We start from the raw sequence: 23,120 nt of genomic DNA, 5'->3' as shown, positions 1-23,120 counted from the left end.
GTAAGTGCGCTGTCCATTTTTAAACCAGCCCCTAACTTCATTACGCCTGATTACATGCATGCCCCGGGGTCTCGGTAACTAATAACAACACAAGACCCTTATGGAAAGTGATAAATCATAGAAGAAAAAAAAACAAAAAAAACAACAACGATAGATCATATGCATGTGTGTCAAAAGGTCCATTCTGTATGTGAGAGGAAGGACTGGAGGCTGTTGTGATGAATAAGAAGCTGTCAGGGCGACGTTCTCGCGTGGTTATTTCCAGCCTTGGCGTGTGCCCATCACCGTTCTCCTTGAGCGGTCAAGCTCAATTGCCTTTATCAGCATGACCTTTGTCTGATTATGAATGGAGGGAGAATAAACACTTAGAGCTAAAACAACAGCCAGCAGTCATGTTGAACAATCCAGAAAAATAACAAAACAAAGAAACACAAATATGAATCACATGCAAGACAATGTTTCCGTGAAAATAGAACCAATGTTCCCTTCATATAGTTAATCAGACTAAAGACACTCTTGATGTCTGATGTTAGCCTCTGTACCTTGGCACTGGAGCAAGGAGGCTAATAAAGCACATAAATAAAAAACACAAACCCTATTAGCATTAGAATTGTGCAAACTGCTGGACTCATCGACTTGTTTAAGTGCCTTCCGACAATTTTTCATGGGCATCACAGCCTTTGATCGGCATATCGTTGAACACCAGAACGAAGTACTGAAGTACCTGGATTTCATATTCACATGAATGGTGTGTTTCAAGCCAAACACGCTTCCCTGCTCCAGACTTGATCCCTGCTCTCTGCACCTAGAGACCATTTGACTCTTCAGCCGAGCAGCTAATTACAGAACAAACACACGCGCAAGAAATGATCTATCCTTAACTACTGGCCTGTAGAGAGACAACAAATGGGATGGCTATTCTGATCCTCAGATTTGCGTGTAAAACGTGTGAAGCCCCAGTAGAGGTCTGTATGGGTGTGGAACTGAAGCCTGAAACCTGAGCTTGACCTGTACCCTCAAGGTTGAGACCTCAGACTGATAAATATGAAACCTGAAGAAATGGACTATAATATTGAGAGAAACCAAGGTTAAAAAAATGTGGCTGGAGTGGCTTTTTCTCTCAATTCAGACCTGCCAATTAATCCACCCATTCGTAGCTCCTCCTAGCACTAGCAGCGCTCCCGACACCAGGAGAGTAAGCACTTAACACATCACGTCTCCGCCGATACATGCAGAGCCAGCCATATTGCCGGGAGCCAACACACTCGGAGGAAGGTGCTGGGTCCCCCAGCTCCACCGTACCAGCTAACAGATGCCTGTGCCGGCCAACATCTTTAAGAGCGTGTGTGCCACTGATGGAAAAGCAACACGGCTCTGAGCCACTCTAAGCCCCCTCCTGGGAATTTCAGCACAGCGGTCTCTAGTTCACTCAAACTGGTGCAATGAAGCGAAACATCCAATGAGCATCAGTTCTGTGGACGAAAAAAACACCACGTTGATGAGAGAGGTCAAGTGAGAATGGCCGGACCATGCTGGGTTCCACCTCTGTTAGCGAAGAACAGAAAGCTGAGGCTGCAGTAGCCTGGTCTTGCGAATCTCCATTTTTGGAGGTACACAGACAGTAGGGTCAGAATTGAACCCACGGATCCAACCTGCTTTGTGTCAACAGTCAAGGTGGGTGGAGGTGAGGTGGTGTAATGGCGTGAGGAATATCTGTGTCTGTGTCCAATGAGGGGGTTTTCACACCCCACCATCACACCCACATCTCCTTCCCGAAACTCAGTCCCACTTCTGTTTATCTATAGGTGTGGTCCAGCCTTCCACCCTAAAGCAGTCTCTGATCTGAATATGGACGTAAAAGTCGGCAACAACAGTGGAACCCTTTTAGAACCATCCACAAGGTTCTCTATATACATGAAGAAAGCATGCCTTCTGCTGCCTTTATTAAAGAGCCCCTGAAAAGACCCTTGTTTAAAGACGGTATGTAAACCTAATTTCCGACCGAACTGCTGCTTTAAAGGCAGCGAAGAAAATAACAAAGGCATCATAATGGCTGTGCTTGCACTGAGATGCAGTACTTCACATGATTCAACAGCTAACTTTTGTGCATTTGTCCTCCACTCAGATTTAATTAGGAGCCTTTTTTTTAATAAAGGGCTGCAATGCGTTCCATGATCCATGATTGCGCCTCTTTGTTCTATATGCATGATGCAACATCTTCCAACTTCTGGCTCATACTGCACCCATGGGGGGATGGATGAGTTTCCCTCTGCAGGCACGCACGACTGTCCTCGGGGCTGCGGAGGTGAGGGTAAGCTGGCCTGGCCGAGCGGGGCTCGAAGTGGAGGAGCAGCAGAGGAACGGGGAAGCAGCGGCGGGCATGCAGGGTGGCATGGTATGCCAACAGGAGCAGGTGTGTCAGGGCGGTCCGTCTTGGCCCTGTCAGCGCTACACCGTCATTAGCCGGTACGGACGCGGCGGGGGGCAGCGTGGCGTCTCTCAGGGCCCCTGGTAATTACGCTCTGACATAATTAACCCAGCAAGCCCATTAGCCCAGCACTGGCTGAAAAAAAAAGAAAAAAAAGGAAAAAGCCCCTGCTATAATTATTTGTTGTGTGCATGCTAATGAGGCCAGCTGTGCACCCATCGTACAACACGAACAAATTAATTTACAAGGCTGTGCTTCAAGGGTCTTTTTTTTCCCTCCTTTTCTCGTTCTTACACATACTCCAAAACGACTGCCTCCTTTCTTTCTTCCTTTTTTTTTTTTTTTTTTTCTAATATCAAGTGGTCGTTCAAGGTCCAAAAACATCTGTTCTCACCCTTCTGCAATAAAGTGGATAAGCTGAGTCGTGGCAATATGGAGAGTTAGGGAAAAGTTTATGTCAGCAGATAGCGAGGAATTACACATGGGTGACAAACTGAAGGACAACGTTACCAACCAGTGTAGTTAAGTGATGAGCCACCAAAAGTCACTGGAACTGGAGCTTCAAGGCCTCTGAAAAGGCCTCTGGATGGGAGGTGAACACTAGCCTTCAAAATGATGGACATACTGACAACCCTGCAACAATCTTGCCAGTAATGCGCTGATCATTACCAATGTATTGTGACCAAGGCATCTCCTCTGGACTGCAGGGCTCCAATGCCCTTGGAGAACCCGAGAACACCCTTAGTGCTTCGATATTTATATTACTTATTGGTTATTTGAGTTTAAGAAGTTTGACAGTGAAGAACTGACACTGATGCTTTACTGCCGGTAAAGCGCTCTTTTCCTAAAACTACTCAAGTATGAAATTAAAATCCAGGCCACGGACTACAATTGATGAGGAAGAAAACAATGACAAACCAATTTCTTGACCCCTATTGCCCTGTGGATGAGGTCATCCTAGAAGAGCCCACTACCTCCATCTCGGCATTTGCAGTGGCCCAAACAATCACAGCAGAACAGGGTCTCCGGACTGCCTCACTGAAGGCGTCAAGCATTTCGGCCTGTACTGCTCACTCCGCATGTGCACTTGCCTACTTAGAAAGTGCAGGGCTTTTTTACACCACTGAACACTCAAATGGGTTTGTAGCCTTATTATAATAAACCGTACCTTTCTATGTAGTGGTGGACTGATCGTGCCCAGAATCTTAAACCTTAAACTGATCAGCAGCTTATTCTCCTGCCACAGAACATATGTTAATGGCTTAATTGTATCATGCAGTCTTACGCCTGTCTTTAATTTTTCACCTCATTACTTTTATATATTTTTAAAGAAAGCACCTATTAATTTGCACATAAAGTGCAGCAAGACAAAACACATGGAAAAAAACTGTGTCGACTTTATTTGCTGTTGCAAAATCATTGCTGATCTTCGAGCCCTGCAATAAATCAATGGCAAAACTGAACAGCTGTAATCAAATATGACTGTGACTGTCGTTTCCATTGCTTTTCACCTTGACTCACAAGCATGCTTAACACGTGTGCTCTGTTTCTCCACTCTGAGATTATCCAAAAACAACTGTGTCAACATTGCGGAGTTTTTCATTCGTTCCCTTGAACCCCCATGGCATGCCGTACGCACATGCAGCTGCATAGCTATGCAGAAAATCTCTCTTTTTAAGCCTTTTTAATTTGTTTTTTCCTTCATTCCTCTCCTAATTTAGTTGTAGGCAATTCCCAGTGTAGTGTGTCCCTACCCAACAGCACATGCCTACACCTCCTCTAACACACATTCTTAAATAATAGTAATTTATCCCTACGCGTTGCTCTGCCTGATCCGCCACCTTCACTTCCCTGAGAGAATACCACTCAGTCAACAATGGCATGTGGCATGAAATTTAAACTGGCATGGGTTTGCTACAAGAGAGACCTTGGCAACCCTCCATCACAACGCCTATTCAAAACCTACAGCAGGGTTTTTTGTTTTTTTGTATAATTTATCTGACAAGGTTCAGAAAAACCAGGATCAAAACCAAAATCAGGATTTAAATGTGTATAGCTACAAACACTCAGGGGCCCGAGATTCAAATGTATATAGCTACGAACACTCAGGGGCCCGAGATTCAAATGTATATAGCTACGAACACTCAGGGGCCCGAGATTCAAATGTGTATAGTTATAAACACTCAGGAGCCCAAGATTCGAATGTGTATAGCTACAAACACTCAGGGGCCTGAGATTCAAATGTGTATAGTTATAAACACTCAGGAGCCCAAGATTCGAATGTGTATAGCTACGAACACTCAGGGGCCCCAGATTCAAATGTGTATAGCTATAAACACTCAGGGGCCCGTGATTCCAATGTGCATAGCTATAAACCCTCAGGGGCCCGAGATTTAAATGTGTATAGATATTAAAACTCAGGGGCCCCAGATCCAAATGTGTATACCCAAGAACACTTAGGAGCCCAAGATTCAAATGTGTATAGCTATAAACACTCATGTATGAGATTTAAATGTGTATAACAAGGAACCCTCAGGAGCGCAAGATTCAAATGTGTAAAACTATAAACACTCTGGGGCCCGAGATTCAAATGTGTTTAGTTATGAACACTTTGGAGCCCCAGGACCAAATGTGCATAGCTATGAACACTCAGGAGCCCCAGATTCAAATGTGTATAACTATTATTGCTCAGGGGCCCCTGTATCAAATGTGTACAGCTATGAACACTCAGGAGCCACAGGACCAAATGTGTATAGCTATGAATGCTCAGGGGCCCCAGTTACAAATGTGTATAGTTGTAAACACTCAGGAGCCCGAGATTCAAATGTGTATAGCTATGAATCCTCAGGGGCCCCAGATTCAAATGTGTAGAGTTATTAACACACAGGAGCCCGAGTTTCAAATGTGTCTAGTTATTAACACTCAGGAGCCCGAGATTCAAATGTGTATAACTATGAATTCTCAGGGGCCTAAGATTCAAATGTGTACATTTATGAACACTTTGGAGCCACAGGACCAAATGTGCATAGCTATGAACACTCAGGAGCCCCAGGTGTAAATGTGTATAGCTCCAAACACTCAGGGGCCCAGGGTCAAATGTGTATAGGTATAAACACTTAAGTCTGGATCCCATTGAGGCGGCTTTGCTCCTGGGACGGCCACAGATGCCGCTGTGCACTTTTAAACTTGACTCACGAAGTCACCTTTGCATTGCTCCTCCACACAGCGCTCCACACTGGGCCCGAGACATTTCTCGACTTCTGCTTTTGACAAAATATCCCGCTTCATTCTACTGACATTCATTATCATAAACGCTTTGCTTTACCGCAACGCTATCCGGAACAAAATGTGACATCTTAAACGTTTGCGCGAAATACACAAAGGAGGTGATTCTTTTGTTCCATTTATTTGGAGTGCCTTCACTCCGTGCACTTGATATTCAGCGTGTATATTAAATCGCTTTGCCATCGCCTTGATGTAGAAGAGGAGAGGGCGAGCGAATGCCAGGGAGAGGGAGTGAGAGAGAAAGAGAGAGACACACACACACACACACACAGAGATGTGTCTGTTTCTATGGCTGCGTGTGCTGAAAGACAAACTTTCTCATAAAGCCTTTTGTTACCCCAGCAGACTGAAGGACAGAGTCGGGCTTACATCAATAAGCATCACCTGTGAAACAGTCTTGAAAGAGACGCACTGTCACAGCTGCGTGGGATATGACTGGAGGTGTGCTATCTCAATAAAGAGAAGTCGAAGGATAAAGAGGAGATGCGAGCGAGCGGCAAGGGCGAGCGAGAGCAAGTGGCTCTTTTGAACTCCAATCGGCACGTTACATGAAGGCCACCGCCGAGATGAAACTCCGCTCCACTTAGAGGTCACAGTAAAATGAGGGGCGCTGCAAGAAAGGACTTTGTTGTTAATGATATCGCGATCGGGCCTCTGCATTCGAGCGACGTCTTACAGACAGATGTGGAGAATGAAAAAAGAAGAACCCACAGTTTCCTCTGAAATAACTAAACTGACAGATGTAACTGGTACCCATCATTGTTTACCCATCCATCTTATTATCCACAACTGGGGTGGGTCCAGAGCCTGCTGATTGGGTACCCAGTTTTCTCTCATCTGCCCAGAAGCTCTGTGGCTCGTCAATGAGCATTTTAACAAATTCCAGCCTGGTTCCTTTTATCAACAGTGGGGTCTTTTTCCATGAAGTCAAAAAGTGATCAGGTGGGGGAATGGTTTGGCAGACTGAGGACAGTGGCACTATGGCTCGAGGTTCACAAGTTCATCACTTCATCCGTCTTTCCCTCATCACTTCCCGTTTGTGATGCTGGCCAGCACAGGCATCTGTTGCCACCGTTGCCTAGTCTTTCTGCATTGACGGCTGACTTCACAAGTATTGGAATGGAGGTATGTGCTTGCCCCAACCCTACAAGTGTGAGGAGCATTGCAATGGATAGGGGGTGTCCTAGTAAGTGGGTGAGATAATTGGCACAGTTAAATTGTGTAAAAATTAAAAGAAATCCTCAGACACTAATATGTCTTGATCTTGGAGTTGAGCTTGCACCTCTTTGGAAGCACTCCTTGACTCCTGGCTCTGGATTTTACTCCTGTGGCCATGTCCAGGGAGGTTGGCTACAGTCCCGTAGACTTTAAACATCTTAATAATATTCACAACTCAGTCAAAAGATCATGGGCCTAGGGATGGTCTTATATCCTTTACCTTTAACATGCCTGTCTACAATTTTCTTTTTTCATGATCTCCTCAGACAACTCTTTTCTTTGCTCTCAGGGTGATGCACACAATGAAACCGAATGAAGTGCACTACTTTCTCCTTTTACAAAGGCTGAATGACTGCTTCTTAGATTATAAGAATCAATAAAAGCAGTTGGTTTAGTTAGTAAAATATTAAGAATTAGAATTTAAAGAATATAAAGAATTCTTTTCAAAGCCATCCAAGCCACTTCATATGTCACGACTGTTTTTAATTTAATAGTAAGAAAGAAATTAAGCCTGTTTTCAATGGGCTTTAAGAGTCCCAACAACTTTGTCCAGTTCTGTAAGTGTCCTAATTTCATGTGTCAATCATACAATTCTGCCCATTGAAAGAGACTTTGCCTTTTTTTTGAGAATTTCCCAGTAGCATCTGGTTTCATCTTTACCACTGACTGTTCTAGGTGTCCTGGGGTCCTAAGCATAGCCCTTGGGGTTCATCAGACACTAATATATCTTGATCTTGGAGTTAAGCTTGCACCTCTTTGGACACTTTCCTTGACTCTTGGCCATGTCCAGGGAGGTTGGCTACAGTCCCATAGACTTTAAACTTCTCAATAATGTTCACAACTGTAGTCAAAAGATCATGGGCCTGGAGGCGGTCTTCGGTTGGTCGTCCCTTGATTTAGGTGCCCTCACCTCACACAACCCTTAAACCCCTGTACATTCATCCACTGCTAATCCCAATTACTCAAAAAGATGTTCTTCTGTTATGTTAACTTATTAAAGTTAATGATGGGAGAATCTTTTGAACCTTTAGAAATTTGCCACCTATGCCTTATATATTTAAAGCAATATCTATTCATCTATAGGAGGCTGTGTACCCTACGAATAAAACCCAAATGCCTCAACAAATGAGTGACAAAAGTGCTTAGAAATGTTCAATCATTCACATTTTAACATGCTAAGTTGTCTCAAACTTTTAATATACACCCTCCCAAAAGTCCCTTACCTCGAACTCTAGCTGCATGCAAACCGACAGTACACACATGCAAGCAAATACAACTTGTATGAACATTTTCTATCTCTTTCCGACTCACACAGACATACACACACACTCCACTACGGTCCCTGTGGGGGTTTCTGCCTCCATAGGGATCCATTGGCTAGGCCGGCGCTTTTATGAACATAATGCATTATTAAGCACCTCAAACATCTCCTGGGCCTTTTGTTTATTACTGCTCTTATTAATCACTAGCACATAAACTCCACCCATTCAGAGAGCCCTCATTCTCAATTCATTCTCCAATCCCTCTTCTCGCTACAATATCACCACACATACACACACACACACACACAAAAAACACACACTCAGGTCTTTGAATTTCATTTGTACTATGATGAAATATCCCCTAAAAAAGCCCAATTATGAGCAAAAAATAATGCTGGTAAAAAAAAAAAAACCTGGAAAAACTGATGAAACGTGTGGCCATTAGCAAGCGGCGTCCCAAAAGACAAGGCTTGCCTTTGAAATACGAAAAAGGCAGAAGTTGCAAAAGCAGAATTATTTAGGCCAAAAAGGTACAATTAAATACTTTTTGATGTGTTCGGCTAGTCCTAGTTAACTTTAGTTTTAAGTCAGGCTTGTGTATCAAGTTGTTCCTAATCACTGCTATAGAGGTCTTGGGGGGGTGGGGGGGAGAAGATTTTCTCGGAGAGATATCAAATCTTGCAACAAATCAAATCTCGTAACCCTAGCAAGGGACTCTTGGTGAGAGGGCCTTCTTGATGTGTGATCTAATAGAAAAACGAAATTGAACTTCTAAGGAGCTTAAACCAGACTTGTTCACCTGCTGAACCCACCAGTAGTACCTCTGGCCACCACTAGCCAGCAGTGTAACACAGGCATTGGTGCTTCGCTGCCCTGTCCATGATCAAGGCTCTGACTGAGAGCAGCTGGTCTCCGACCAGCAGCTAAACTCGACTCAAAGTAGTTCTCTCCTCCAAAACTCTCGCCCTTACTACTCCTGTCTGTCTCGGCGCACTCGTTTCCTGTGTAGCCAGTGCTCTCAACTGACATGAAAAGAGCAACAGAGAGCCGCGGGGAGTGAGGGAGAGACAGAAAGACAGAGAGAGAGAGAGAGAGAGAGAGAGACAGAGAGAGAGAGAGAGAGCCTCGCGGGGATGGAGAAGCATAACAACGCAGGGAGAGGCAGAGCTAACACCTGCAGTTCCTGTCTTACGGCTACGCCCCCGGCAACGGCCCAGACGGCCCTCTCCAGGTGAGGCAGCTACAAAAGACACCCTTACTGCACTGCTTTGAGTGACAGACTCTCCTATCTCTCGCGCTTTTCTCTCTCTCTCTCTCTGCCTCTCTGACAACAAGGGAAGAAGGGGAGGAAGGGGAGGGAGGGGTGCTCCTCAGGAGATTCTAATTTGACTTCTCTCCTCTTTACTCTGATAAGGAGGCGGAAAAGCGGGAGCCGAAAATGGAAGGCAGCCATATGACTGCAGGGCACAGCTATGGCGGCAGCGAAAAAGAAACACATAACCGAGGGGTGTGTTATATACGGGAATCCTCCCGGGGACGGCTGTCGGGACTGGAGGGCAAGAAAGAGAAGTGCTGTGGTACGGTCTATCAGCAACAGTCGGAGAGCAACAACACTTTGCTGAATCGCTGGCATTTTCGAAACTGAACCGTGGGCCGCAACTTACATTTACACTTCATAGGCCGCTAAGACCGCCTGATCAGAGAAGCTCCTCTTGGTGAGCGCTGACAAAGAGACAAACGCGTGCCCAAATTCAGTCAAGGAGAGAGAGAGAGGGCTAGCTTTCAGTATTCAGTATTTATGATTTTTTTTTTTTGCTTGCTTTGAAATAAGTGTCTTTTAATGTGTTTTGCCTCTGAATCCCTCCCCTACTGTTTTTTTTTTCTCTGACACACACACTCTGACACACACACTTTTATGTTCTGTACATCTGTTTTACAGTTGTATTTTGTAATTATACTCAGTTGAGCGATCAGGGATTAAATAATTGCTGACAAAACAGGAAAAGGCGAGAAAAAACATGAGAGAATGGAAATGGGGAGCCATCACAGAGTGGCAGATTTCTGTTGACATCAGCCACAGAGTGGGGTGGGGGGAGCGGGAGATTAGTGTGTAGACAGTAAAGAAAGCATCAGCACTTCCAGCTGTCCTCCTCTTCCAGTATGGAAAGAAAGACCCTGCTCTTTGTAGATAAACAGAAGAGCGCCATGCTTCCTATGAACTTCATCAATACCTTACAAGGCACAAATTGACGCAGCCAGCAGGGACCCTACGACTCTACTCTAACCTAGTTTAAAGGACACTTGTCCAAGGCCACATGGACAAGTTTTAGTGACACTTTATTGAGACGCTATCGAATTCACTTTAACCTGGAATCAATATTTGCATTAATATGAAAGAAATAGCTGAACTGAACTACGTAATTCTGAGCTGAGAAGCTTTCAGCAATGGAGGTTGTGTTGACTAAAAAACTGTGCCTTACATGTGATCTGGAACCGTGGAACCTGTCCCCTTGTCATTGTGGTACCCAGGATTCTGTAAATTGATGATGAATATGTCAACATGGATCACAATCAGTCACAGCTCATGTAGCTGTAGACTCACTGGTCTGCAATACCAGTAAGCACAGCTGATGCTCAGGCCAAAAGAGACCCTTATGCTGTTCTCCTCCATGGGCTGTCCATCCCCAGGCCAGGATAATTCCTTAAGATGACTCCAAAGTGATCCTGCATGTTTTAAAAGAACCATCAGCAAAGGAATTGGCCCTCCTCCTCCTACACACTCTACTGACACAAGAATCATAGAGCCATTACTAGTCAATAAAAAAAGACTATCTTACAGTGAGTTGGTCTAATCCTGTAGCAGACGCACTGGTTCCCTTTCTTGACAGACCGCATCAGACCATCTGCAGTTACACAGAGACTTCTCAGCTTTTGCAGGCAGTGGCTGGGCCAAGATCCTGAAAAGTTTACTGAGTGGGTGGAATAAGAGAATTTGGTCAAAAGCCACAGCAGAGCCAGTAAACCCAAGCCAACGCATCCCGGCTCTCAAGGTCCTGTCCACGCCTGCACTGTGGACAAGAACATTTCTTCAGCTCCTACAAGCGCTAAGACTTGTGCCACCAGCACCTGGTCAGACAGCCTTATCTGGAGAGTATTTCTTCGGTTCCCAGACCACTGTATTTTGATTTTACACAAGCCAAGCTCCCCAGCCAAGACCATGAGAGCTAACGTGGAGTGCGTCGCAGAGAGGCAGGACATTTTTGAATAAATGCCCTCAACTGGAGACGTAGTGCTTTCCAGCAGCAGCTATGACCTGTGCTCTTCCACATAAACCATTCAACAAAAAGGCCAATCAGAAACTACTATGCCTAACTACAACCTTGTAAACATGCTTAAAAAGCTGTTTTTTATATAAAATGCTGATTTAACACATTCAGTATCTCAGCCTGTGCAGCCCTCTCACAGCTCAGTACTGACATCTGAGGCTCTAAAATATATTCCACCTTTTCAGTCACTATCCATGCAGCACTGCACCCTCAATGTGCTCTTACTTTGCCAGTATCACTTAGACTTTGTTTAGCAATCAGCATTAGATTAACCTTAACTGTATCCTTTGTTTGTTGTTGCTGTAATATTTAGCTATAGTCACTGGCCTATTGCACTGTGCATAGTTTCTTTTTTGCCTTATCTTTAGCCTTTAGCTTTTGAGAGCAAGTCTATGTCCATGCACTGTGCCACTATTCTCCAGAGAATATGCAACAAGAACAAGAGGCAAAGATGCGAATAAAAAATACTGACTGAAGCACAGTGACTGGAGAAGCCCCTTTGTGCTTGTGTTGCAGCCAGAATGATTCTGTTGGGTTCTACAAGAGCTACTGGATGACTCCCTTGTTGAAGAACAGGACTTAAATAGGACTGTAACATCGACAGGACATGGAATTAGAAAAGAAAAAAAAACTATGCAGGGGGAAGAGCTTTCTCACATAAAGCTCTGGAACAGGCTTTCTTTTACTGTTATAGACTGTTATAGCACTCTCAATCTTCAAATTTAAGATTTTGGATGCGTGCTGCTGCCTACCTGCCCTCTGGATCAGGCTCTACCGCTGGGTAAACTTGCCCATATTTTCCATCCTTTCTGTTTTCTTTTCCTATGTATCTCTTTCCCATTTCCCAACACTGAGCATGTATTACACTCTTTCACATTCTCATAATTTATGGCTTTCTGTCACATTAGCCATATCTCCATTATCTCACTATTTTTTCCGTCCAGTTATTCTTGTTGTTCTGTTATTTGTTGGGCTTTTCGGTGTCGACCAGAGGAGGAGGAGTTCCTTTTTCGAGTCATGGTTATTCTCAAGGTTTTTAGTTCCTGATCTGAGGGAATTCTTCCTTGCCACAGTCACCACTGGTTTCCTCAAAAGGGACTTAAACCAGGATCTCTGTAAAGCTGCTTTACATATAAATAAATTTGAATAAAATGCAATTGAATGGCCGACTTGGCTGACATCACCCTCCTGAGTAATGATTAGCAGGTCCATATATAACACATGTACTGTTTACCCTTGGAAGTGTGGAGGAATGTTATCTGGGCTTCCACTAGGGAAGATGCTTCACCCAGGCCAAAAAGGCGCTAAGGCAGTTCCTGTGGCTGGCAGGGTATTACTGTAGGTTTGTGTCTAATTATTCATAGCTCACTAGCACACACACACACACTAGACTGATCTCACTAAAAAGGAGAGCCAAATCAACTAAAGTGGAAGAGGCAGTGCCAGCAGGTCTTTTGGGGCCTCCATTAACCAAATACATAAAACTGTAAATAGATGTAATGTTACAGTAAATCGGAGCAGATATCATGCAACACAAATTGCCGCTACCTGTTTTAAAAGCATGTGTTGTCTGGGTCTCATTCCTGCGCAGTTGGCAGCTTTTTGCCTGGGCATCCAGAGAGAATCCAAAGAGACTCTGCTATAGGTATGATTGGGTTTGGGCTGACGAGGCAAACCTGACCCTTGCTTCTCTGGTCTCATTTACACCCACAGTGAGTTGTTAGATGTGTGGAAGAGAGTTGAGGGTGAGCATGTCAAGGAGAAACTGAATTTGAGCTGAAAAGCCAAGACCTGCTTGTTTGGTTTTCTTTTTTTTTTTTTGGTTGTTTTTCTCTTTTCTTTCTTTCGATGGTGATTGTGTTGAACAAGAACAAGAAGAAATCTGCCTCACATCCTCTTGAACGCAGCCTTCTGTCAACCTTGTGAAAAACCTTTTTTGTTTAGTTCATATAGTTGTAAGATGTAAACCTACATTTTATCGATGACATGCAAAAACCTTGTATCTCTTAGTTTTTTGGGTTTTTTTGTGGGAATCTGGCAGTTGTTCTTTTTTACTGTGTACAAATTTGAAGATCAATAGAAAAGCTCCAAAATGAAAATAAAGTTGGCATTTTGGAGATGAAAAATTTAAGCATGAGGAAGATGTTTTGCATCTACGTTTAGGTATGTTTCACTGAAAATAACAGAGCTTTTAAAATGAGCAAGTACAGCTTTGGCCTTTGAGGCTTTATTGACAGAGGAGGCAGAGGGGACGTCTCAGGTGAGAGAGGGAGGAAGAAGTACTTCTGCCAAAGAATAGTAATAACTGCATTAAGATTAACGAGCTGGGCGTGTAAAGAATAATTGGGTCTGTCAGCGGATTAAAAATACATGAGGTCGACTGTTTGTTGCTGCAAAAGCCAACATCGTGTGTGTGTGTGTGTGTGTGTGTCTGCAAGCACATGTGTGCGAGTGTGTACGCGTGTGTGTGCCTGTCTGCGGGTCCAAGGGTGCGTCTGTGTGCCTACGCGGAGAAAAGTGCACGCCAAGGGGACTTAAGCCAGGTTACTGTCCTTTAACGCACCTGGAGCAGCCCATTTCCCACATGCAGGGGGGTTGGGGGGGGTGTATCCGTGTGCACGCGTGGAGGGGGTGACCTTGTACAGAGCCAGAAAACAGCCCTGATAAATAGGCTGCGGTAGACAACAAGCTCACCTCGCAGATGGCGGGTTCCGTCAGGGGTCGATACAGATGAAAAGATGCCTCTAGTCGTCGGGACAGTGCTCTGGCAGGTCAGGCACTAGGTTAGGCTCTCATCACACGGCCTCATTCACATCTGAGCCTCAAGCCTCATAGCCATTTGCATGACTCTTTGAAGTGAAGACCTTGGCCTCGGTGCACACGGGGTCCCCCTCTGTACCGAACACGCACTACACTAAGCTCACAGCGTCCTTTAGAGGAAAGTGGAGCAGTCACAGCAACCACTGTACTCCATGAAAGTGCATGAACAGTGATTTAGGGCACTTTCACACCTACCTTTGGCGTGGAGCTGTCAAACTTTTCCTTTAGTTTGGTCCCATTTTGACAAGTGGGAACACTCCACCTGTACTCAGTGTGCAGAAAACAAGAAAACACAGAGGACTGTGGTCACCGTGGTTCAGTTTGCTGCTGGTGGGACCACATTTTTATGACGGTCCGCACTGAACGAGGGAATTCAACATCACAGTGTGCTTTTCTGAGTGCACAGTAGGGGTGGTACCTTGGTTGTTACTGAGATGTTTATCACTAAGCGACTGATGTAGTGTAGTGTAACTAACCTCGCCTTCCCTGTGGAGGACCTTGGGCAAGACTCCAAACACTACACTACTTTTCTTACCTGTGTAACATGATACCAATATAAGTCACTCCGGATAAGAGCGTCAGCCAAATGCCGTAATTGGGCTCAGTAATTAGGCGACGTATATGTGCCATGTTCCTCGGCAGTGCATCTTTTTTGCATCTGACCCCAGGCTTATTTTTAAATGCTACTATTTTTTTACAAATGTGCACCTTCCTTCTGAAAGAGTTAATGTAGGGTACTGTTACCCTAGGACCATGTTGTACTTTTGAAGGCACATTTACATTGCCTATAATTCGGTTCACACTCATAAACCCATACTGTGGTACTTTGGAGTTTGGAGTGGTGCTAACCTGTAGCAGATCCAGAGCATCACTTTCGAACACTTACATTTGTCAAAAAAAAAAATCTAAAATTCAATTCTGTTTTATTTGTACACAACAGATGTTGGAAAAAAGAATGTTTTCACATCGTTTCAGGCCCAGTCCCCTAAAGAGCAAGCTGAGGTGGACAAGTATCAGGACAAAACTCCCCAATAAGCGCAAAAAAGAAAGGCGGGCAGGAATCAAGACTGGGTGACATTAGATAGTGGAATCACATTCATTCATAACGTCAATCCTAAACATGCATGATGAGTTCTTTGCTTCATTTTCTAACCTGCCTTCATGGTATGTAATGCTTAATCAGTTATTATACAGAGCACTTGATGCGCTGAGGTTAAATCTAGTTTATACACCAAGAACGGAATGTTACATGCTCATCCAGCATAACCCGATCACTTGAAGGAGCACTACTTGAAACTACTTGATCACTTGAACCCAGATGAAGCAGTTTTCTTTCTTCATAGCAAAGAACATAACACTGACGCAGAAACTTGAATACATCCACATATTTTGCAAAACAGGCAGAAAGCCTTTTGCCATTTCTAATTTATTTTCAATGCAGCAAAGCGATTAAAGCTCTCTTGCGTCATCCGCCGACCTCGGCACTTGTTTCCCGCAGTTTATTTTTATTCTCCAAATGTAACACCGCAACACAAATGATTTACGAGGGCTCTTGTATGTGTCTTGTTCAAGAGGCCGGGTGCTGGCCTCCCAGAGAGTGCCCTGTTAAGTCAGAATGCCATGAAAAATGCCTTTTGTTGAGGCCAAAAATACAGCCGACGGAACGTGCTCGCTCGCTCTCCCTATTACCGCGGCCCCCTTGATAAGCAGAGGGATAGGTCAGAGGCTCGAGTCGAATAAGTCTTCAAAGAGCGACACTTCTTATAAAAGAAATCGCTTCATTCCGAGCTCGGCGGTGCAATCTGGAGCGGGGCGCATCAAGGAGACCTTTAAAAGTCAGCCGTTCTATCACCATCTCTTTGGCAGCGGTTTCCATCACCTATTCATTGAATCTGTAAACAGTAGGTTCTAGTCTTGTCATCGGCCGCGGTGACGCCCTCGTCTGCCTCCCAGCCCGGCTTTGTCTCCCTCCTCTCTTCACTTTCTCTGTCTGTGTCTTTTCTTTTTCCTCCTACCCCTTTCCACCTTGCACTCTCACACACATACACGTGCACACCAAGCACACAATCTCATCCTCTTTCCATGTCTTATGCTTGCGTTCTCTCTCTCTCTCTCTCTCTCTCTCTCTCTCTCTCGTTCTCTTTCCCTGGTGGTCTCATCAGGTGGAGGCCTCTACATCCCCCAGCTGGGCTTTAATTAGTCCTTTCCAATCAAGCACAGCCCGAGTCGGGAATGTTAGCCCCTGCGAAGAACTAACGAGTTCCGCTCTCCCATCCATACTGGAGCTGGCATGAGGACCTCAGAGTCTCAATGCTCGCAAATCTCCACTCGTGTAACTGCGAGGGGTATCTGTATGATGGGTGATGTTTGTGCTCCTCTTACTGGGTCGCCAGCATCAGTGTCGGTCTAATAATAAGAACGTAGGAGGTTTGATGCCCATCTGGGGGAATGCTAATGTTTGCTCGTCTGTGTTCGTGTGCAGGTGTGTGACTCACCTGGGGCTTCAATCAGCTGTTTGTAAACTCCCAGAAATGCAGACTCTGCCTCCTTACTGCGTTGGCTCAAAGCAACCACCTGCAACACAAAGAAGGGGTCATTTAAGACCTTAAGGAATATCCACTCCCAACGAAAAAAGTCTGGAATCACTTTTTATTGTTATACTCATTTGATAACTCAACAAAATATTTAAAAAGTACCCATGAAAAGGTATGTGATGATTTATTGAGGTTTAGACAGAATGAGGAGAAGTTATCTCGCTCTTTAAACACTGCACTGTGATGATTTATAGTAATTTCTTGTCAAGTTATCTGCCTCAAGGCCTCCACTACTTTTCACACTTTTCATTAGAACTTCATTCCCAATGCTACAACGCTGTTCATCATTCTGGACACATTGTTTCTAACACATCGTATCCATTCTCTACATTTCTATTTTTTAGTGCAATATTTGTTTAGTTATTTAGTGCTGCTGAATGCAAAGGTTTGTGCACCCCAGTCAAATAGCACGATTGTAAATTTAATAAAATGCATTTCACATCCTCTTCAGAAAAAACACAATTTAATACACAATTATGTTTTTTTCTTGATTTATTTAACATTTTAATTGGATATGTGTATTTTTTTATAATATGAGCAAATACAGCAAATACAGAGAAATTGTTATCTCTAAATTGGTAAAAGTTTTAAACATGTTCATACAAAATGATTTAATTCAAAACGTTATCAGGTTTGCAAAAATCCTTTTTTTGGTCAGAGACTTCACTGTATGTAGTGTATCAGTATGTAAATGTAACTAAAATGCTTGTCTGCTCATACTGTTAATTAGGGATGCACCAAACCACTTTTTCCTTTCCGGGAACCAATACCAATAGCCCACTTTTAGTCCACAATAGTATTCCACTTTTTATAGGTTGTACTTAAAAAGTGATCTGTACTTAAAAAGTGATCTGATCCCAAATAAGATATAAAAAGCTTGAAATAACAGCATTTCCTGGTTGAGCAACTGCGCATTTGAAAAGTTTCAGGGCTAAGAAAAAATGCAGAAACTTGTGCAAGTAGGGAAGCATAATCTTGCTAAGCTTGACCAAAGTTCTGACCATTTCAGAGCAGTAAAAAAATAAAAGTGTTAGAAAAGTTTAGAAACAAAAAGTGCTTATGCAGCAATTTCACCTTCAGGTGCAAGTCTCTATGTAAAAAAGCTACTAAACTTCAGAGTGTGGCTTTTAGACTAGCTGCTGAAACTCAACTTTTGAAAACATGGAAAAATGGGAACATAAAGTACTGTAAATGTAAAAGTTCCATTAAATCTTTGTTAAATGGTAATAACTATTTACAATTGGCTTTTACTGGTGGTTTAAATATTTGGTTTCTAAGTTTGCAAACAAAAATGTACAAAAAAAAAATTAAGGTGTCATGGTATCGGTGCTCTCTAATGCCAATACAGATACGGTGTGTAAGTGCCAGTATCGTCGCCACTGAATAAAAACATACAGTCTCATGCAAATTTTGGGCACACCTGTTCAAAGGGCACCTTTTGTGAAAGTAAGTGAACAAGCACTCTAAAGGAAACAGACCAAATTGTTAAAAAAAACAAAAACAAATATATATATTTTTATAATTTAAGAATTTAAAGCACAAAATCATAACATTTATCCTATGTGTGCCATTACTATTATCCTATTGCACACAGTACACTTTTTTCATTTCGCAGTATGTTACATTTAATCATTATGCTTTATAATGTGTGTACAAGAGGAGAACTTATCTTCACTTAGAAAATCAATATTACATGTAATTTGACCAGAGGTGATCAGCCTTTTTCATAAGTCAGTATGTGGGAAATGATCACTGCAAACTCCCACACGTGTAACAGTTATAGAAATGCACAGGCTTACAGACGAAATATTCTCCACTCTGATCAACAGTACCTGAACGCACAAACTGCTTTTTGGCCCCTGTTTATTAATGTCTATTGCCGGTTTTCATGGACCAGGACTGGATCAGCCGTACACCTTTCTCAGCTCGTACCTCGACTCAACAAACCCTTCCATACAGCATATGGCCTAAATACAAGCGGCGTGGCATTAAGGCAAGCAGAAATACAGTCCAAGGCACAGTACTGGCACACAAAGCTGGGAGCAGGCAGGTCAGCATGCGTACAGGCTCTCTCCCACCAAACCGTCACCCCTGCTATTCTCCTCTCCGCGGGGGCCTCAAACCAATTACGGGTTCATTAGGGGGAGAGCGGGCGAGCAGAATGGACCGCCACCTGGCCCCATGGAGAGGGCACCTGTGCCTGTGGATACGTGGGCGAGAGCGCCCCAGACCACACAATGGCAATGTTTTTGGAGGCCACTTCGTGGATGTGCCTTGCAGATTTCAGAGCGGAAAAGCAAGGAAATTCTATAGGTGGCAATTTGCATCAGCCGAGCTGAAAGGGAGATGCAGCCTATCAGGATTACTATGACTAGTTTAATATGGGCAATTGCAATTAAACATTAAAAAGAAATACAATACAACACGTATGTCAGAACAAAAATATATATAAACAATTAAAATAAATAATAACAAGCTGTATATTATTAAACTGAACATTAAGTGCTCTAATAATGACAATTTCAAGGACTTAAAGGGTCAATTGTAAATGGTCACAATTATACAGCGGAGACACACTGTGAATTTACAGTAAAGAACTATCGTCCCTGGGGTTTCATAACACCAGCATCATGCTCACTAAAATATCTTAAAGATAAGAGCCTGCCATCACTCCAGCTCACTGCTGCTTTATGGAGTTCATGTTAAAATGGAGAGGCACTACACCAATCAATACAGATACAATAGTCTCCTGCTTTCCCTGTCTGAAAGCAATAGTGTTTCTCTGTCTTTTTCCCCTCCTTTCTCTCTCTCTCTCTCTCTCTCTCTCTCTCTCTCTCTCCCTCTCCCTCTCTCTCTCATTTCCTCCCTTTCCAGGACATCACGTTCACTTGCTACATCAGCACAAGGGCCACCACATGCAGAGAACAAAAACAAAACCCTGTAAATGTGTGTGTGTGTGAGCGTGTGTTTGTGTGCATGCATGTGTGTGTGTGTGAGAGAGAGATGTGGACGTCTGAAAAAGATGCGTAAGCAAGTCGGCCACTCCACCTAGAGTGCTGTGCAAAAATCAGAGACCATACAACTTTCGTTTCCCAGCCGTCAAACCAGTCATTAAATACGAGTTAGCCCTTTTTAAGGGGAAATTTCTGAGAAGGTTACCCACTTGCATGAAGAGGAGAGTCAAAGTTATATATATATATATATATATATATATATATATATATATATATATATATATATATATATATGGGACCACCACTAGAACTCCACTAGTCTCAATCAGATATAAAACTTTGTTCTTTGAGAGAGAGAAGGAAACCAGGCTCCACTCTTGCTTCAGATCTGAAATGAATCCACAGGTGTTCCTGTTCATCCTTCCTCTGTGAGAAGACGACTCAACACTGTGGGTCTAAAAGGATGCGGAGTTGATCGAGAAGCTCTAACTGAGAAAAGCAGACACGCAAGCATTAAGAACATCTGATCAACTCAAGCTGCTGAAGCTGCTGGTGTTCTGACCACCCCAGAGTGCAGACCTCAGCATCACTGAACATGTTTGGGATTACTTGAACAATGAGAAGCTCAAAATCCTACAGCTTCTCATACTGAATTTTGGAGGTGTGGATAATAAATAATATAAAACACTTAAAAAAAACAAAAAAACCCATTTATATATAAGAAAAAGAAATGTATAGAACTTAAAATTCATATAGATGTATATTTTAAGTGTATATATACTTAAAATATACCATTTTCAATGTTTATATATATATGTTATATATATATATATAAATATGTTTTATATATATATCTATATATAAAAATTTAAATATATATATTTTGAGTGTGTATATATATTAAATGTTAAATTTATACAAATTATAAATAGTATAATATAAATATAGATTTATCAGAAATTAAAACAAAATTATAAATAAATAAATGAAGAAATAAAATATATACAAATGTAAATATAAATGCAAGTGTTTAATTATATATTTTAATATTATATAACTATAATATAAAAATATGTTTTATTATATAATATATAATTTATAGAATATATAGTTAATATGTAATTATATAATATTTATTATATTAAATGTTTTTTTTTATGTATTTTTTTTCTTGACACAGATAACTTGTACCATCTGATTTTAGCTCATTATTTGAACTGCCATGCTTTTTTATGGAATACAGCAGCTCCTACCACAGCTCATGTATTTACGCTTGTTGTTTATATGTTGTCAGGTTGCTGTAAAGGCAGCTGGAGTTCAAACTGATTCACTGCTCTTTGTATAAGAAGAGCATTAAACTCATTAAAGTTCCTTACACCATCGCCATCAGCATCATCTTCCTCATCATTGCCATTAACATCTTTCTAATCACAGAGCATGTCGATAGCTGGAGTGTGTGTGTGTGTGTGTGTGTGTGTGTATACATGCTTACTCTGCTTTAGACTGACACCTACCTAACACAGTCCTTCATCATCTCCTAACGAGAGAACATAGAGATTACCTCCACAATCACACCATTAACCTGTCTGAGCCCAGCAGCCAAGACATCAATCATTAAACTCACACATACACACACACACACACACACACACACACACACACTCAGAGACATGCACACTTTGTATGCAGATCCTCTCCCAGGACATTCTCTCATCAAAGCTCTCCAGATATAGCAGACACATATTACTGGAAGTCTTCTCCTCTTCAGTTCTAATCCACCTGGGATTACCTGAGGTCCACCAAAGCAGCCAAATTACACACTGCACTCCATCAGGCCGGAGCTCAAACTCCAAGTACACTCAAGTACACAAGTTATCGTTCTGGCAAAAACAAAAAAAAAGCACAAAAAAGGGAGATGCCTTTGACTGCGGTTCAAAGGGAAATGTCACTGGCCTCTTTTAGTGCTCTTATTCATTTAACCCTTACTGCGCTCGCAATTATCGCCAGTGACGGCAAAAGCATGCTGTCATTTTAGACCAATTATTTCCCTCTCACGGCTAGTTTAAACAAGTGGACGCATTCTGTGAAAAGTGCACTTTTTCGAAACTTTCGGCCAATGAGATTTTATGAGATTTTGTGACTGGAATTTGATCAAACGATATTGGATCGGATTAATAAAAAAGGCACTGTCAGATCAGGGCTGGGTACCAGTCGCATGTCGACTGTTAGCTAAAGTCTGATGAATCTAAAAATATGTCGCTGGTTAGCACTGTTAGCTTTTATTAAGCGGTCTTTTGTGCATGCAAACACCATGGAAACACCATCCACAGATAGTGGATAGTGTGTGTATAATTGATTTAATGAGACCCAAATAAACAGAAGTGCTGATAAACTATATAATACTGCTGCTTTTATTACTGTGGTGGATCACGCTTGGGTTGGTGAGGCTGTTCTGCCTTTCCGAGTAGGAAATCTGACATGTGGGGACGTTCCAGTTGAAATTCTCTACTTGGAACTGGGCAATTGGCTGTTCCGGGAAAGCTTAGTGAAAAAAATCATAAACACAATTGACCACTTATCCTAAATGTAGTTGATTAGCCCAACATGTTTGGGAGACGGGAGATGCTAGGTTGACTTGGCTAACAAACACTGGACTTGGACTGTCACCAATGCATGTCTGAAAATGCCCCAGTGCATATAGTATGACATATGGGATGGTTGATTGGACTGATTTTAACTAGTGAAGATGAGCTTCCTGCAACGTTAGCCTAGCATCTTTCCACATCATCAGTTGTCCTCCATCTGAGACATCCAAACAGGTGCAGAGTGCTGGGCAGTTGACTCAGTTGGTGGGCTTTTACTGAGGACAGGTGTAAAAATAACACCGCAGTCTAAGGAAGTGACCACTGCGCTGATCACTGCCACACAGCTACTTTGCATGGTGGAGTCGGGCCCATTGTTGTCTGTTCAGTCTATCAGTTCAGTTCAGTTATCACTAATATAATAAAAAATAAATAGGAAAAGAGTCAGAATGTAGCTTTGATGGGAATGTAATTCATTATGTAACTCGCTGCGCAATTAGTGAATTAACTTGTGTCAGTACTTTCAAGTCACGGAGCAAAACGGCAACGCCAGATCTCAAGTTGGAAGGGTTAAGGAGGGTTTGGCGAGCTGTTTATTTACTCTGACGTTAAGGAGGAAATCACGGAGACTTCATCCACCAGTTTGCGAGG

The 23,120-nt window shown here is 42.7% G+C and overlaps 1 protein-coding gene across 7 annotated transcripts in view; it reads right to left on the bottom strand.

The window, feature by feature from the left end:
* The window catches only part of cux2b (cut-like homeobox 2b), a 161,848-nt gene that overhangs the window by 31,090 nt on the left and 107,638 nt on the right, over positions 1-23,120 (bottom strand). For all 7 annotated transcript variants that reach the window (XM_072681968.1, XM_072681969.1, XM_072681970.1 and 4 more), the window contains one exon: positions 16,835-16,913. In XM_072681968.1, the coding sequence (XP_072538069.1) occupies positions 16,835-16,913 (79 nt within the window). The remainder of the gene's footprint in view (positions 1-16,834; positions 16,914-23,120) is intronic.

The sequence above is a fragment of the Salminus brasiliensis genome, chromosome 6 (genome assembly GCF_030463535.1).
Source record: "Salminus brasiliensis chromosome 6, fSalBra1.hap2, whole genome shotgun sequence".
In the NCBI taxonomy this organism is placed as follows: Eukaryota; Metazoa; Chordata; class Actinopteri; order Characiformes; family Bryconidae; genus Salminus; species Salminus brasiliensis.
The sequence above is the reverse complement of the archived record's forward strand: the minus strand, read 5'-3'. Positions and strand labels throughout refer to the sequence as shown.